We start from the raw sequence: 19,224 nt of genomic DNA on the forward strand, positions 1-19,224 counted from the left end.
TTCAATGAACAAGGGCTAGACATGTACAACTATAATACATTTGGAGTTATAGTAGAAGCAATGTAGTCACCCTTGGGATAGAGAATTGGCGGAACTTGGAAGTAGATTCCCAAGGGTGTGATCGAGAATTATCATTCAATAACCAACCAAGAGAAAATGCTTTCGCTCTTTGTCCCAAGGCATTTTGTGATAGAGAAGTGGCAAGCCGAGATATAATATCAAAAGACCAGGAGTAATAAATCCATTATGTGATTCTCACTTTTTCTCATCTAGACATAAAAGCTTTGTATGAAAATCAACATTAAAAGTTATAAAATCCCAATTCAATTTAAAGTAAACGATTTTCAAAAAAAAAAACATTATTGTTGTGCTAGCTTTACTGTTTGATTCTTTGATAAAGCTACTATATTATATATTGAGCTACATCCATTATTACATACCACATGAAACATACAATGTTGGATACCACATGCAGCATAAATTATATGTAACTAATGTGTCAACATATATTTCAACAAGTATTATGGTTAAACAAGATTGAACATACATTGTCAAATGAGAAAAGAGTAAAAATGATTTTCACTACATAAACAGTACATAAATTTTGAAAGTAAAATGATATGCTAGCATATATTGTTCATAAATCAGTCTCTGTTATCTAGGTTAAGCCCCACGGTATCTTAATTATTTTTTAACTCTACAAAAAATAGAGTGAGTAATTTTGTGTAAAGACCTAGTTTCACACAAAGTGTCAGAACACTTGAATTGATTATTTTAGTTTATTAAAAAATGTCAAATGTGGTTAAAATTAATTAAATAAAAACTTATCTCATCTATTATAATCAAGTTTAATACTATTTGAATATGATCAAACATTTATAAAAATTTTATATAATCCATTTTACTTTAAGTACTTGTTAATAAACTATTTCATTATAATCATCCCAGTTAAGTAATAACAATAATAATATCTAATGATGTTTATGAGTTTTGAAAAACTATTAAAAACATGACAGATAATAAAAATATTTCATAAAAAATAATTTTAAAAATCATTCACTTCAATACAACTATACACACAACAATACCCATAAAATAGAATTGCAAATAACAATAATTCCCAAGAAGCAACAATGCAAAATCATTCTTGAAGAGACATTAATGGCAGTAACTCTTGATTATAACTGTATTCACTCAATAAACATAGAGATCTACTTATGCATATAAAATACATCCAGTTAAGATGGAGATTTACAGTCAGACTCAATAATGTGCATGGACAATAACAGTTTATGATCGTTGCTTGCATTACGTGCTTTAACGTTACCTCTAGAGCATGTACGTAGTCTTGAATATATATTATATCTCCTAAGATCGTCAGTTACCACTATCGTATGAACACGAGGAAGGAACGATGATGAAGCTGCGGAAGAGCTTATGATGCTATCGTATAAGCCGATAATTTCTATCGAGTAATTTAAACTACTCTGAAGCTTGTGTAATTATGGAGAGATTGTATCTGCTCACTTTCAATGTAATTAGAAAGGTGAAAAAGAAAGTAGTCGCGTCATGACCTCATAAAATGCGTCAAGACAAAACATTTGAAGAAAAACACTAAAAATGTGGAATTTTTTAATTGTAATAAATCATAATACAAAATTTTAATAATGGCTATAAATAAATTCGATATTAATTTAAATTGTAGTAAGAATTTCTTTCATTTTACAATTTTACATAGTAAACGAATAAAAAATGTCGAATTGATAATCAATACTAAACTCAAAGTGTGATGAGCAAGAATTTATCAAGCTCTCAGACACCATTACAGCAAAAGGGTTCACTAAAGCGTTCATTGCGGTAAAGAGAATGCCATCCATGTTCAACGATCGACGTGTTCCATCGTTAAGCAAATAATGGAATGGATCAGCATTTCGACTAGCGAAATTAATACTGCAGACCGAAATAAAATAAAAAGGAATGAATTGCGATGAAAATTCAAATGTTATTATATTATAAAATCATTAAGATTATTTTTCTAATAAAACCATGATAAACAAAAATTGTTATTAAATCACAAAAAGTATTTAATTCCTTAGAAAAATCATTTGGAGTAAAAGTGAAAAATGGATTTATTGCAACTTGGTGATATTTTTTTGTTAAGAAAAAAAATGATGAAGAGATAACGAATGAATGGAAAAAAGATAAATTTCTACAAATCGGAAAAAGTAGAATGAAACTATAAAAAAAGCTAACTTCGCCTTCGACTATAATGATCTCATAGTATTTATTTCAATCCTCCGACCATTAAAAAAGCTATTTCATGATCCAGTAAAGCCCAGAAAGCCCAATGGCCGTCACTTTCTTTTTATTTAATTATTTCCCCCTTTATTCTTCCTTCCTTTTTTTTAACTTTCATATGCACATATTGTTAGTCTACAAATGTTCACCAAGATTTCATCATCATTAAAATTCAATAACTTATAGAGGATGATTTAGAAATTTGAAAAAAAGCTTCAACAAAAAATAATCTTAGATGAGTGCTTAAGTATTATTGATTAAGCTTTCTACAGTGTGTGCTGATGATCTTAGAATGGCTTAACTGATTATTATCAAACATAGCTGAGAACCATCAAATTTATAACATCCCTCTTTTTGCTTCAGGGGTTGAAAGAAAAATTGTTGACCATTTGTTTGTATTTGCTGAAGTATGATTATTATAAAATTCACAACAATTATTTTCCATATTTCATGTCGTTAATAAATTTTTAATAAGAGAAAATAGTTTAAAAGAAAGAACAGAACAACTTAGAAACATAATATTTGCAGAACCGTAAAAATAAATAAATTTTGAGAAATTTCTTTGAACGCTGACGCTTTTTCAAGTACAATGGAGCAGAAAGAGTAAACGAAAATGAACGCAAAATAAAGCCTTGTAATTCTCATGTCGTTTCGTAAACACAATTATGTGCAGAGAAGAAAACTGAAGGCAGTAGAATACCTAGGACCCGGTAAGTGGCGCGATTATAATTTCTCTCGCCAGCGGGTGAAAAAGAGTAAAGAGGTACACAACGGGTGGCTGCGAAAACTTTTAAACTGCGTTCTCGAGTCTCCGAGTACTGCGATATAAAATAGGAAGACCTCCATCCCGTTTCTGCAGTTCCGCTTGCTCATCCCTTCAACCTACCTCACTCTCAAGCCCTTAGATGTTATAGGAATAAACGTACTGCGCCTCCACTTTCTACTACACCAGAGTTCTCTATTTCTCCTACATTTATTTATACCCATATACAAGTTACACCGATTGCTCTACTCCACACCCACCGTGGATACAATATGCATACAAAGATAGAAAAAGTGTAAAGAAGTCTGAATAAGAATGAATTCATTTTAATGCCGAGACTTTGCAGAAATGGCGTGAGAATTTTTCTAAGTAATGTACGAATTAAATAATGGCAAAAGGGTAGTTGGAGACTAATTGGAAATTACTTGAATACAGTCTACAGTAGCATAACATGATCGAACTCATATGCCAAACAGGATTACAATGGACCCATCATTGACCTACCATGATTAGCAATGACCTAGTTGTTGAAAATACCTGAGCCATGATTGGATGATAATACCAATTCAGCAGCCCCTGCTCAGGATGTGATTATATTTCATTGATACCTAGAAGGTCAGTGAACCATTTTGATGGTTTATTCTTCTAAAAAATTATCTCAACTTCTATGATTAAATTATTAAAATAATATTCAAGTAATTGGAACATTATAAAACCGAAAATTCCTTAATTCTTTAGTCTTCTAACAATTAAAAAAATCGAGAAAACTTACTATGAAATGAAAAATGAACACATGATAGTAAATCCAAATGTCTCATTTCTTTCAGTGTTATGCTAATTAAACGAACTTGGAGCAAATTATAGAATATTATTCTTAAAAAAAAAAAGAGTTTTATTTTCATATATTATATAATTCATTTGGTTCTCTCTGAATATGTATATATAAAATTATTCCTATGTCTATATATCTGTTTAAATGAAACTATCTCACTTTACCTTGGTATCTCATTTTGCTCTGGGTTTCCTTATCCAGTTGAGTTATTACATAATTCAATAAAAAAATCACCTGAAAGTTCATCATCATCATGTATGTTAACGAAATAAACTTAATGTAACTTTCTTGGATTATTTCATTTAAACGATAATAATTAATGTAGTAAAAGGTGAATATCATGGTTGAAATTTTAAAGTAAGAGGTAATAATTTTCTTTATTGGATCGTCTTGAATGTCTTAATAATTTATTTATACTGTTAGGATTGATGTAGAAGATCTAGGAGTGATGTGAATAATTAAACAAGCTCTTAAATCACTGCAAAGTTGTTCTAATCCGATACTAAAAGGCGAGCGACCGAGTGTTTGCAACTTGCGCATTAGTTCCTAGTTAAAGCTACGAATTCCACTCGTAGTGTTCATCTCTCTCACCTTAGCCCTTCACACTATGCCATTTGTAATTCAACTGCCAACAAGCTACAAGTTATCTCATTAAATAGTGAGTGTTATAGGTTATTTTTAACTTGAAAAATTTTGTAACAACACTCAAAATATCGTGGAAAAATCCTTTTTAATTCGATTAAAAAAGTATGAACGAAAAAAAATTAATTGTCAATTAAAACAGTTGGGAAATAACTACTCAGAAAAAAGAATATATGACTAAAGTTTTGTTTTTAATAGATAGATATACAATAAAGAATTAATGGAAAACATAGAAAAAAGTAAACTGCTATAAACCACAACAATGTAGTGAAGGTACTTTTATTTTTAGTGTTAGCTATTTTGTACTATGCCAAGTGCTCATCACATTATAGTAGCATCTCAATTGCCAACGAGAGACAAACCATCATCTAAGAGTAAAAAGGTGTGGTTTTGAGAAGGCGAGAAATGAATTTCAAGTATGCTGCTTTTCTCGCATACATTGTATAACCGAATCAAAGCTCCACATCGTTCGTGAATATTACCGAAGACATCACATTGACACCCTATTTGAAATTACTTTAAGAATCTCATGTAATAATATAATATTGCTAAATTATGAAATACCGACATATTTGTAGAATTCAATGAAGAGAGAATTTCATTTAATCAATAACTTTCGAAGAATTAAACATTTAACAAATATGTAGAATATCTAGGGAGTATCAAAGTATTTTAATTAAAACATATCAACAATTGATTTTGAATCTTTGAACAAAATAAGAACTAAACAAATGAATGTATTAGAAAATAATGAATTGAAATAAATTTCAGAATTAGACTTCATAGATAAAAAATACTTGTAGTAGAGAAAAGTGAGGTTAAGGGAAACATCAAGAAAAAACGTAAATCAACAAATTAACCATGATATTAATGAATGTTAATAATTTTTAATGCATTAATAAATTGAAAAATTGACAAACAAAACGTACAATAAGCGTTTTTAAACTTATTTTAATAAAGTAGTAAATTTTCTCGAGCGTTCCACTTTGCTCTCCCTTTCCCTATAGATCGAATATCTATTAAATGCAATTTATCATATAAAATATTTATTTTTTTAGCTATATCAAAATGATGAATACTGAATTCAATACTTTAGTCGAAAGTTACCTCTAAAAGCTTTACCAATTACGTTGTACTCATATCGCTTATGTTCAATGAATGTTTTTTTTATCATTTTGTTTCTCGTTTAGTATGAATACCATATCAAATTCCAAAATATATGGAAAGCTTTTGAAACTAACTAAATTGATTTTAATTTTATATTCAATTAGTTTAAATGACGAAATATTTCACTTGAGCTTTAATACTGATGAATTGAACTAGCTATGTATGATATAATCACTGACTCTATTCAAATGACGGCTATTTAATCTTTAAAAATCGTTGAACAATCTCTAGTTAAGTAATAAAAAAAGCCATTTTTTGAATATCAAAGTACTGGCTTAATTACGTAAAAAATGCAATTTAATAGGTAAAATGTACGGCAAAATAGCGACTCTAGAAGAGGGCATTGAAGCAGAGTATAGCCAAAGAAAAGAATTAATCGAGCGTAGCTCGCGTTGCGATCGTTGAAGCTTCAAGATACAACATGAGTATAGCATATTGCGACCGAGGGGATAACACGAAATTCGCTTGGATTGACTTGACTAAATCATGGATAATCCTACTGCTATTGAAATTCGTCCGAGTGAAGAACTTGTGGTTTCGTTAATTTTCAATTCTTTTTATTCTTTTTTCTACTTTTACCATTGCTAAAACGAAATTTTCAATACGACCGAATAAGAATAAGTATGAAGTACATTGGCTTTGATAGAATTTTAAAAAATCTTTCGTATATAAAAATTTGTCGAAGTACATTTGAAATATTTCTTTGCAAGTCGATCATGATAAGAATAATTTCTGAATCTTTTTATTGATTTGTTACATATATTTTTTGAAATACTATTTTATGTTATATAAATAAAGCAAGAAGAATATTGGATAAAAAGTTTTAATTACTTGCAACAAATTCTCTTGTTGAATATATTGGAAATTTACTTCTGCAACGGATTTGATTTCTATTGGGTATACAAGTATGATACCAAGTGCAATATATGAAATCTAGAGTATGCATTTGTGTCGTACATTGCAAAGTTTAGACTGTATTGTTGATGAAGAAAAAATATAAAATAGTTTGGAACGGTAAAATATTTTTGTCCAAACAGATGAATTATTTATTCATCTGCTAGAAGAGTTGCAGCAGAATAACAAATAAATGAGAATGAGGGGAAAAAATTGAAGAAAACTTGTTGTGAATTTACTGAATGATATTGCCAGAGGGTGATCAATTAGAACAAAAACTAGAAACTTTTTTTTTTTTTATTTAATTTGGAACGAGGTTTTTCCTCTAGTTGGCAAGCCTGCTTCGTAACAGATGATAGACATAAGCTTTCTCGAATGGTCAAACCCCTCTTGGTATACCATTGCGGTTTGGAACTCGATGAAACTCTACTGCACACATTCATGCTAAGCCAATGCAAGAATCCCTCGAGGTTGTGGTTCTATCGAGTAAATTCAGGCTTATATATACTAGAGCTTAGAAAAATATCACCAAAAAACAATACAAAAATTGATAAATAAATTAATCAATAAAATTATCAAGAACCTAAAAGACAATAAATTATTAAATAACAAAATACTAAAATTTATTCAATATTGATCTCAATTAAAATAAAATCCATATATTTTTACAGAAATTGAAAAAAAAAATATTTTATAAAGTTTTTCTATTAAAGTTGCATAAAAATTATTTATTTAAATGAGCTTAACTTATTTTCATTCCTACATACACATTTTTGATTGCAAGAGAAACTTTATTTCGATTTTTCTACACAGAAGCACGGCGCTGATTCCCCAAAGACTCGTATAAGATATCGTACCAAAGACCGATACTATGACAAGTGGGATTTATTCTCGTTTTATCTATAAAATGAACGGTTTAGACTCATGTGCAATAATATAAAAGATAAAATGCAAAATTTCAACTAATCACTTTTTTATCTTATTTATAGCACATTTTTCATTATCAATTTTTGGTCTATTTTTCAAAAACTTATTTATAAAAACTGCTGAAGATAATAATATGAATAAATAATTATTTCTTACGAATTTTTAAGTTAATAACAAAAATTTCTTCATCAGTTCTTTAATTTAAATAAAATGAAGCTAACGAAAGAACAATAAAATACATATGTACTTTTTTTAAAAATAAAACACATTTGAATATCGAATTACTTTGTCAAAAAGTATAGAAGCATTTTATGTCGATTTCAGCAAGAGAAAACTACTATTTTGTCTCTTGTGTATTTTTGTAGTTTTGTTCTAGATGCAAAAAGTCCATGTAAGTGCATGCCGTCGCTAACGTTATTTCCGATAAAAATGACGATGACATTGGAGACGTTGAACGCTTTTAAAGGATTCGCTTTTGGAATATTTAATACTTTACATGATGCATGTTCAAAAATAAAATATTACAATATCTGAAATAACGATATAATAAAATACTCATTTTTATTTATGGTTTAAATTTATCAACAAAATATTAATCCTGAAAATATATATTTCTTCTGAATAAAATTTATCTGATTAATAACATTAAAAATGACTAGCTAATCTGATACCGACCCCAAGTACCACCAGAAAGTAGAAGATGAGCAAAACATCCATTGGTGGGGCTTAAGAGATGCGGAAAGCGGATCGACTGCCGGTGCTTGCACACCCATTAAGCGTCGTATTTCATGAGAAAGGGCAAATGCTTTGAAGAAAGAACGCGAGAGCTTACAGCAATACTCCATATATTTTCTTTATGTTTATTTTTATTTTGTATACATTTTTTGTTGTTATTTATTTGCTTATATTATTATTTGCTACTTTTTATTCTCGTTATTTCAATGCGTCTATCATGAATGTGAATAAACTTGAGTGTGAATAACAGCATTGTTTCAGTTGAGAAAAATTACGAAAAATATCATGATTTAAAATAAATTTTATTCCTCCTAGCTCAATCTAATATTTCAATAAAGCAATTGTATTTTTGATTAAGTTCGATTGAAAGCGACCCCCTATAGAATTATTATTTTCAAAAATTGTTGTTCTATAAATGAAACTGATCAGAAGACATGGATTAATTTACGTCAAAGATTACGACGCTATGTAGATGACGAGAAAATCCTGGTTCGAACCCAGGTCACGATAATTTTTTTTTAATTGAAGATATTTAAAAAATAATTTATTCTGAGGATTGATTATTTTAATATAAGAAAAGTAGTTTCCAGTATTTTATTACAGTAATTATAAAACCCTCTCAAGTATAAATAATGAGATATATACCGATATTATTAGTGAGTAATTTATCTTCTCATTTCTCAGTTTACCTACACATTTAAGATGATCTTAACTGAGGTTCATATTGCAGAAAAAAAGTAAAATAAAAGAGACGAGGATAAGAAGGAAGAAAAGAGAAAATAAAATGAACTATTTGTAGTCTTATCGATCTCTTGATTGATGATCCTTGCTCTCTATAATACGAATCTGAACGTCAAGAAACACGTTTATCTTCATATAATTTATTTTACACCATATTTTCTTTACTTCCTAAGAGAAATATAATATTGTAATTATACAACATATCATTTCTCGTGTCTATAATATTACTTAAGAGAGTGTATAGTATCATTATTTTATTTATGTTAACTTTATAACAAAAGAGAAACGTAATGGTCAAAATATAAATTCTACCAATAGAAATAGCTAGTAAATTATCCTTAATAACCAAACCAATGTAAGACTGACGTCAGATCATGTAGCTGAAGTTTCGAACGTTCATATGAACGAAAAAAAAAAAAAATTAAAAATTAAAAAAAAAAATAAACCAACGCGTAAAATATATGTAATATATGACCAACGACATTTGTCATTTACTTAAGTATCTGCTGTTTTTCTGAAACAGATGGACATAAGATTGTCGTCAGAAAATACAACGTAAACAAGTGAATGACAATTTCTGACAAAAATTCTTACGTCAGGGCTGGTTACTAGGGATATGTTGATGAAAACTATCCTTTAGTTTAATTTAATCATCAGAAATCAAATACTTGTAATGTTTCTGTCGAAAAGTTGTATTAATTCTCGAGTAGTAATGAAATATGACCCTACATAGATCTGATCATGTTTTCAAACCATAATGATATTGAAATATTTAATAACAATTCAAAACTACCCCATTACTGCCTTCCAACTATTTATTACCACTATAAAAAAACAATTGTCTACAAAAATATAATTTTAAAAAGATGACTCTAAGGATCCATTTATTTTTTTTTATCTTTGATAAATATTTTTCTCAAATATAACCACAAAAAAATTTTTAATTTCCCTAGTGCACTTTTAAGTAAATTTTTTTCCACAATGTTCTGGTAAAAATTGCCCCGTCATTAAAACACGAATATTCCAATACATGGTGCAGTAATCACAGCTACGTTCAATAACCATTAACGAATTCATTAATAGGAGATTATTTTATACTACATTTATTTATAATAAAAGACCTATTTATTATGTATTAATCAAAAAAATCATATTGATTAAAGCTGACCTATAATGATCAGTAAAAATCAAAAACTGTTCGAGTAGAAAAGTAATTTAGCATCTAGATTTAGATGACACGTTTATCAAAGTAATATCTAACTCGGAAATGTCTTTTTCAAATATCAAAGAAGATTATGTACACATATGAGTACATGTACAATTTTATGAGGTATGGTAAAAACATCTGCATAAAACACCAGAAAATGTAAATATGTCCAAAACAAATATACATTTTGTATAAAAATATGAAGATAATCTAATTTTTGGTGAAATATAAAGTAAATAGAGTCAAGCAAAAATTTTATATACTCAAATATAAGCATATGTAGGGAGGAAAAGTTTTAAGAATAAACAAAAGAGGGCCGTAGTAGTCAAGGAGCATGAATGTATCGATAAATATATCAATGTAGTCATTTTAATAGGGATAATGCATCAATTATAGAATCTGCGAGTGCATGCCGAATTATATGGCATCGCATAACTGGCATCCAATCGCCAGCGATTATGCTGCCAATAAATTATCGCTTCTGGCATTACCGTGCGTTCCACAGCATAACATCTCATTATTTCGACGCAATTTATCCTTTAAATTGATAAAGGACGTGGTAGTTTGAATTCCAGAATAAATGATCATTTTAATAGATAAATATAGGTATTTTATTTAAAATACCATGTCATTAAATTATCACTTTCATTTAGTTTATTTCATGATCAATAATTTTAAGATAATCAGCTCATTAATTTTTTGAATAAAAAGAAATGAAAAGTGAATTATTAATACTATTTTATCACTTTATCGATAGAAAATTTTTTTCCTTCATCTAAATTAATATTACAGAACAGTCTATATTTTTACATTGTTCTTATCTACAAGTTTAAATACCCCATAAAATATTTTTTATTTCTCAAACTATTAGAATTACTTTGCTCTTTATTTCTTGAAAACAGACGAAAGTCAAAGTATTTATGAATCATAAAAAATTTTAAAGTCTTTTTAACAATTTGCTTCCTCCATTACAATTATAAAGTAACTTTAATAATTATTTGTCTACAAGGAAAAGTAATTATTTTCCATGGTATTACATCAACATCCGGTTCTCTATATAAAATAAATAAAATATAACAATCTTTCTTTTACAAAAGCTCCTTAATGAGCCAAAGGAAATACGATTTCAAAAACAAATTAATTAACACTACTTTCAACAACAATGATGAATCTCAGTAATTTGTTGATTACTATATAGTTGAAGATCAACTTGTAGTTGGTATTTGGTATCAATCAAATAACAAGAAAATGGGAGCAAGAGTCCAATGGGAAAATCCATCATTTGATTAGATCGTAATCACCCCTTGACCACGAAAATCCAATCCACTCTCCTCTTTTGTCTTGTCCTTCTATATTCTCTTGCCGTGCCCTCCAACTCTGGAGATCAGATGAGAACAAATGAGGATTTCGGTAAAGGCTGATCGATGGTATAGATTCATCTCTTTCTGTTTTATTTCTGAGACACATCACAAGGTCATCGCACAACTGATTCTGGTATTTACACCTCGTCTGTCTCAATTTCAGCTTGACTTTTCTTGTATTGGCGTAAAAATTTCATTTCACCAGTCAAATTAATTTCAAGATTTAATCTAACCCATTTATTACACTGTTTTATTTATTATTTTGTCCTTTTTCATCATCAATTAATTTATCCTTTTCATAGATTATATATTGTTTTTTCTTTAGATTGACTTTTATTTGAAAAATTGTTTTTTATAATAATGTTCGAAAACAATGTAAACAATCCTAACAAATAAACGAAATGCAAATGTTTAGAGACCAAAAACAGTTCTGTATTTTTTCCTAACTGACCAACAAACATAGAATGTCAGTTGATTCTGGCTGACTATGATCGACATCTTCTACTCACCCTCCAATTCACTTCAATACATTAAAATAAACAACCATATGTTATCCAACATAATAATGGAACAAATTCGACAGACTAATTTTTTTCATAGTAATTCCAAAGAAAAAAAATGTAATAAAATATTTTATCTAAATAAATGTATTTAACACTATAAATATAATTTTTTTATCGTATATAAAAAATTATAACAAACGACTAAATACATTTAAACGCAATAAAGATTTTTCTTCTTCTAAAAATAAAATAAAAATACTTTTTAAATCAAAACGATGAAAAATAAAAGAAGTACTTTATTGTAGACTTTCAAAGATAATAAAAATGAAAAAAGAAGTTTAAAATCATGATAAAAAGATAAAATGATAATAAGACTCGGATGAATATTTGGTTCAGCTTCAATATTCCTAAGCTTTTTTTTATTTAATCACTCACACTTTAAATAAATTAAAAACGACTTAAATATTATCAACAGCTCTATTCATTGAGACTGAGTATAGTATAATGTTTGAAAAAAAAAAAAATTAGAAACACCTTCATAACTGATTAATTAAAACAAAATGAGAGAAATAAATAGAAGGAAAAAAATGAATGGTGATGTTTTTTGTAGATAATGACGATGAAACACGTGCCAAAGTCTCGTCATTGAGGTCAAGGACCTGTGGAAAGTGCACCGTTGGTTAAATCACGCTTCACGAGAGTCAAGAGTGTGTCTCCTGATGGTGAAGTTGCATTCAAGCCGAGAGTTAAGAGAAAGAAGGGAATTAAGAAGAGAAAACAAAGAGGACAGGAATATAAAAAAGATAAAGAGAGAAAGAAAGGGTTGTACAAAGTATGTTGGCAAGCCAGTATGAATCTAGCGTTCACTAAGATACTGCCTATGCCACCAGCAACAACCCTCTTACTCGTGCTTTTTCCCCATCAGCCACCAACCAAGCGGCTATACCTTTTCCAAACAACTGGACTCCCATGAGAGAAAACGAGACATCAGTATTTCTATAGGTAGTCATCATTCACTCCTCTTTCATCCTACTCTCTACTCATTTTCCGCAATCCGAACCCCTTCTTTCCTTTACCTTTATCTTGGTTTATCCTATACCTTCCTCCACTAGTTATTTTAGAATTTCACTCTACAATTTCCATTGATAGTAATCTAAACCTTTTACTCTACCTTTCGTATTTTATTCATTATTAGCATAATTATTGGATTATAACATCGAGCTTGTCATCAAGACTACAACTTCAATGAAATGATTTTAAAAATCAACTCTTATTAATCAATGATTATAATTGCTCTATAAATACTGATTAAAAAAATTATTTAATGTAAAAATTTTTAATTAAAAAATGACAAATTGATTGCCAATTATCGAAGTTTGGAAATTAATAAAGATGGATGAATAATTCAAATTAAAGATAAATTGAATACAAACATGAAAGTTTTAAATGCCTCTACTTTATGCTATAATTATTTTTTAAATTTAATTGTTGAAATAAAATTCAATAAAATTAGTTTGCTGACATTTTTATTTAGTAGTAAATAAATTTAATAAAAGTTTCATAATAAATAAGTTTTTAATCAAAAAAAAATAATGAATGCTAGCAATTAGAAGTCTTTATCGACGTTAAAATGATTATTAAAAATAATAGAACAAGTATTGAGAGTGTCTACAGCAGAGGAGAATTGATATAGAGATAGAGAGAATTTGACATCGAGATGAAAGGACCATAAAGTGGCGAGTGACAAGAGTAACTAGTAGCGTATCGTTGTCATTCGATCTCTGAGTAAATTTCTCTCGTATATAGGAGGGAGATGAAAGCTCAGAAATAGTCAACAACAGAAAGAGCGATAGAGAGAGAAGGTTGATGGCGAGAAATTGGAACACTAACGATAATACTGCTATACTAATGCGCTTATGCGAATAATTATACATTTCGCATATTCAGCGAAAACTATATACGTTAGTTGTTACTACCTCGCTTATTCTACAACCCTGCATGTCTCTTAGTTCTCCAAAATACTATATGTATCTGCCAGATATTTCTCAAATCCGGTTCCCAACGTGTGTGAGCCTTGATTAAAAGCATCGACTGTTCAAATACGATTGGTTTCATCTAGTGATGTTACTAGTGATATAGTAAATAGAGTAGAGACTATCACTGAAAATCGAGAAGCTCCGAATATTCAATTTAGCAGTTTTTACAAATTAAGTATAGAAAAAACTTCAAATATGCTCTTAAAACCATTAAATTCATTTTTAATTGAAATTATTCATGTTGAAAAATTGTATATTTTTTTTAATGAATATTATTGCCGATACATTGTTATATACATAAATATTCAAAAGTAAATAACATAAAAAATCTATTGAATTAATTAACAATAACAACTAACTTTAATAAAAATGGTCATATTTGTTGAATGTCAAAGGGCAAAAATTTAAAATAAAAATTTGTGGAAAAATTCCTGAAACTTTGGATGTTACCAATTCTGTTTTTTATTAAAAATAAAAATCAGAAAAATATGAATTGTTTTCTATTTTAAAAATTGAAAAATTAATTAAGTCATTGGTAGGAATGAGAAGAAAAAATCAAAATATTTAGGAAGAATGAAAAGTAATTAAGAAGTTGATTTGGATACTTTTCAATAAAGTTTCAAAAAGTATTGTAGAGAAATTGATAAAATATGCTATTGAATTTCATTTTCAACCAAACAGATAAATAAATATGAAAGAAAAGTTGGAGAAAAGTCATAATGTTGAGTGTATTAGAAAATATTGAAATGATGGCATAAGTCCAATTGTACTAAATTCGTGTTATCTTTCGAACTTTAATATAGATATCAAGATCACTTTGAATATCGAGATAGTGGCATGTTTCCAATGTCGATTATAAAAATGTGAATCATTTAAAATAAATTTAATTTAAAAACATACTACTTTTCAGTAAACATGAAATAAAAAGCACACAATAAAAAATAAACTTGAAACTATGTAGTAAACAAAAAGTAAAGGATCAATAAATGAGATGAAAATTCCTACGATAAAATCATCTGTTATGATTTCAATGTACATTTGGCTTAATAAATGAAGGAATATATGTGGAAAAAAACAAATAAAATTTTTAAAAAGTTTTTAAAAATACAGAAAGAAAAATAAAACTGCAAAATATATGCATCAGGTTCACACAATGTTCAACTTCTTCTCCTAACTTACAATTGCATCGACATCTAAAACTTTCAAGCTGAAGAAGTTTCTTAATCTCACTATTCATTCCTTTTTACGTTACTTCTTTTCTTTCAACACTTATCTCATGTAGACTTGACAATAAACTTAATGAAACCTTTCATCAACAATTCTTGACATATTTTATTTGAATAGTTTAACTTTACGTTTAACCTTATTTCTGTTTATCATTTCTAGCATCCCAAAAAAAGATGAGAAATGTTACTAGTAAAGACAAAGGACATTTCAGGACACTTGACAGGTTGGAGTGTTGTATCAAAGAAACACAAAGCCAACAAACACATATGACAGTTCTTTATAATAACCCATTTCTATTATATTTAAATCCTATCACCCTTTGCACTCACCAACGCACGTGGACAACTTCATAAAAAGACTTTTTTTTATCATGAATAATCTTTGTATTAAAATACTAATTTAGGAATTGCCTAAAACAAGAATGTTCTCTAAATACCAAAATTAAAAAACACTGTACACTCACCTATGGAAATTTTTTCCAGTGCAGCCGCAGAAATCCCAGGCACAACCATCAACGTCACCAGTAAAAGGATGATGTTAGAAGCACTAGACATAAGTTTAACTCGCGTACGTGACATTCGCGGACCACGATTTAACGGTATGTTAATTAACGTGGTGGACGCCGTGATCGGAGGTGATGCTCCTCCCTCGACGCAAACCGGGAGCATCTTCAACTCTCCGTAGTCCAACACAAACTAAAATACGTTGCTTATATTCGCGTGAACTAAGCTCTCGTATAAACTGGCCCAGCATCCCTCTTCCATCTCTTTCAACTCTCTGCTCTGTTCCTTCATCTATCGCGCCGACTCCTGGCCCACCCTAACACCCACGGGGTGGAAGCAGGGTACGCTTAACGCGCATGTTACGTCACACAACGCGCGTGAGACTCTTCTAGAGCATGAGTTGATACTGCGATACTGATGTAATGTTTCAAGAACGACAGGATGCTCTTTCTTAACTATTTTCATTTTCTTTATATCTTATATTCTGTACTCTGCACCTGTAACACCAAAAATTATTGTTTATTTTTTCATTGCATCATGTGATAAAGTTTGAAAAATCGAAAATCATAATACAATATTTTTATATTTTTAGTGTATACACTTCTCCTATAAACAAAATTTACTTAGGAAAAAATTACACCAATTTTATTTCTATTTATGTAAATGAGAAAGATAAATAAAAATCTGTAATATTAATGAATTTATTTTATACACTAAATAAAATATTTGATGAAAAAATAACTAAAAAAAAAATTAGTTACCATTAAAATACTTTCACTAACAATTTATTCAGAAATCTGATTATTTAATTTTCATTGCTTAAAAAAAAAAAAGAATTTATCATAAAATATAAGTGATTCTAGATGCTGTAAATAAAAGAAGACTTGAAAATCCAACTCTAATCGTTTGGTAATGAAGAAAATTAATCAACCGAAGAGATCAAGTGTGTTACGTATCCTGACTAAATCAGTTATGTTGATCTTTTTCCTTCATAGCTGCTAAGCTCAACGTCTCCACCGGTAGCTGATCAAGTATTTTCTTTACTTTTCAATTGATGCAATTAATTGTATATATCCTTTAAAAGCGCTTACTTTTGAATTTACAAAATAAAAGAAAAATGAAAATTGAGTCTAATTTTTTTTAAGTTGTTTGAACACATCATGAGCTTGATAATTCTTTCAATTAGTTAGAAAAATAGTTTTTAAAGCAGATAAAACATCAATTTTCGAGCAATAAATGTTTTTTCAACAGTTATATCTGCTTTTCTCCGGTTATTACACACCTCTATTTCTTAGCAAGCATCCGTCGACGCTTATGATGCTTTACTAGACATGCTCCAACTAAACTACCGGATTTCCACGGCCTGTTAGCTCATTCAAGATTCTCCCGAATATACATATACCAAAAGTGAGTGCTTTTATACGTAAAAGCAAAGTTCTAAACGATCCTCACCGGTAGCTGTGGCCATATAACTTTTTAAAACCTCTCTGCCACCATCGATTACTTTCTAAATGGACCCTCTATGTTCCTATCTCAGCTATATATCTATAAAAAAAAGATATATATACATATATATATATAAAAATCAACCACTTATTACAGAATTATAATACAATTTGCTACAATCTAAAAATAATAAATTAGGAAAAATTTTTGAACCTTCCCCCTTTCTCATGTACTCAGTTTTTTCTGCAATAAAATTATGTTTTATAATAAAAGTTTTTACTTAGGAAAAATGGGAGACGTAAAATCCACCTGCATCGCTTGGAAAATACTTGTGTTAAGAAAGTTTAAATTGTTGACAACAAACGAATGGAGTTGCACATACGGTAAGCTTATAAAACAAATGTGAAGATCGTAAAGCGTGAAATTTCACAGCGATCTAAGTCTGACGGTCTTGTAAAACGGTTACCTACGTGTTTCTAACTTGAGAGACGTTTATTTCATTGGCTACAAGCAATTGGCTTTCAATTTCTTAGAAGGGTTAAACTGACTTTGTAAATCACGTTCATATCGTAAAAGATACAAACACAAAATATTAATTTATAGACTATTTCAAAATTCAATATAAAATAAATTACATGTCATCTTCATAAATTTCAATCTGCTGTAAAATAAATTTTCCTAGTCACAAAAATTATTTTTAAAAAAGTTCAGCTCAATTATTTGTAATTGGAGATTCTAATAATATCAAGAAGATTTTATTTATAAATAAATACAAGTATGAAAATATTTCTCAATTAAATAAATGTTGATAGTTATAGTTTCAAGTTGTTTTTAAAAACTCAGATGATGAAGTAGCTTGTTATTTGTAAAGCTCTAGACAAGTTGTTAAAGTACATAAGTTCATATAAAAATTATTAAACTAGAAACAGAAACTCAAGTCAATATAGTTGACAAATCAGTAGAATTATTTAAAAACATATTGTATTAAAAAATAGTTCTAAGTTTTTTATATTAACAAAAAGTATTAAAAATTCATTTTTAAGCTTCAGGCTTGTTAAAAATAATAAAAAAAAACATGGAGCATGATGTAAATATTTACCGATTTTTTTTCTTGTTCATTAAAAATCAAAAATGGTAATTGAAGTAAAAGCGTAAAGCTGTGGGAAGGCTTCACCATCGATTGCACCTCAATGAATGTGCCATTATAAAGCTTGCGTGTACTGTCAAACCATAAGCAATTTTGGTATTACCCTCTTGTGTGATAGACTCACTTGGTAACATCCATACTAGAGAGTACGACACTTTAGTAAAGTGCCAATCGCTCGTATGATGTACATTCATCTCCATATCCTATATCCTATATCTGTGCAGTATCTCTTATTTTGTCTGTTTCTCGTGTCCTATCATCAGGAGGTCACTATCGTGTACTTATTGATATGCAATTGTACGTATTATGCAAACATGAGCACGTGTATACTCGAAGTATACCTATCTGAATCATTGCCAGTGCAAACACCATCATCCTAATGTGTCCTGAAAGGCATGGACTCGATAGGATCATACGTGCGATCATATTCACTCTATCTATCCCGGCAGTTCTCTTTTTCTTATGATACTAAAATTGCTAGACAAATATTGATCTATAATACGTGATTGTAATTTTAGATAAACTCTTACGAATTGATTGAGAATATTTTTAAAAAAATAACCAAAAAATTTTTTAAAGTATTTCGTATACATGATAATATAATAAAAAAAAAATTTCTCAACCCATTATTTTCTTTACTCATATAAAACCTTTATTACCTTCTAGGGTTCATTGTATTTAGCCGTATATTTTTTTTTTATCTTGAATTGATGTTGACTTTGATGAAGTTGCTATTTGTCTTATTCTAAGATAATTATTTTCATCTTTTGCCCTCTAAAACAGAAAAGGGTATTT

General features: G+C 28.9%; 1 protein-coding gene across 3 annotated transcripts in view; it reads right to left on the minus strand.

The window, feature by feature from the left end:
• Positions 1 to 16,208, minus strand: part of LOC118066696 (glutamate receptor 1-like) — a 141,460-nt gene extending 125,252 nt beyond the window's left edge. For all 3 annotated transcript variants that reach the window (XM_035082931.1, XM_035082930.1, XM_035082932.1), the window contains exon 1: positions 15,797 to 16,208. In XM_035082931.1, coding sequence (XP_034938822.1) covers positions 15,797 to 16,001 — 205 coding nt within the window. In that variant the 5' untranslated portion in view covers positions 16,002 to 16,208. The remainder of the gene's footprint in view (positions 1 to 15,796) is intronic.
• Positions 16,209 to 19,224: the final 3,016 nt, after the last annotated feature.

Source organism: Chelonus insularis, unplaced genomic scaffold, assembly GCF_013357705.1.
Source record: "Chelonus insularis isolate UGA/USDA-ARS -01 unplaced genomic scaffold, ASM1335770v1 contig_352_pilon, whole genome shotgun sequence".
In the NCBI taxonomy this organism is placed as follows: Eukaryota; Metazoa; Arthropoda; class Insecta; order Hymenoptera; family Braconidae; genus Chelonus; species Chelonus insularis.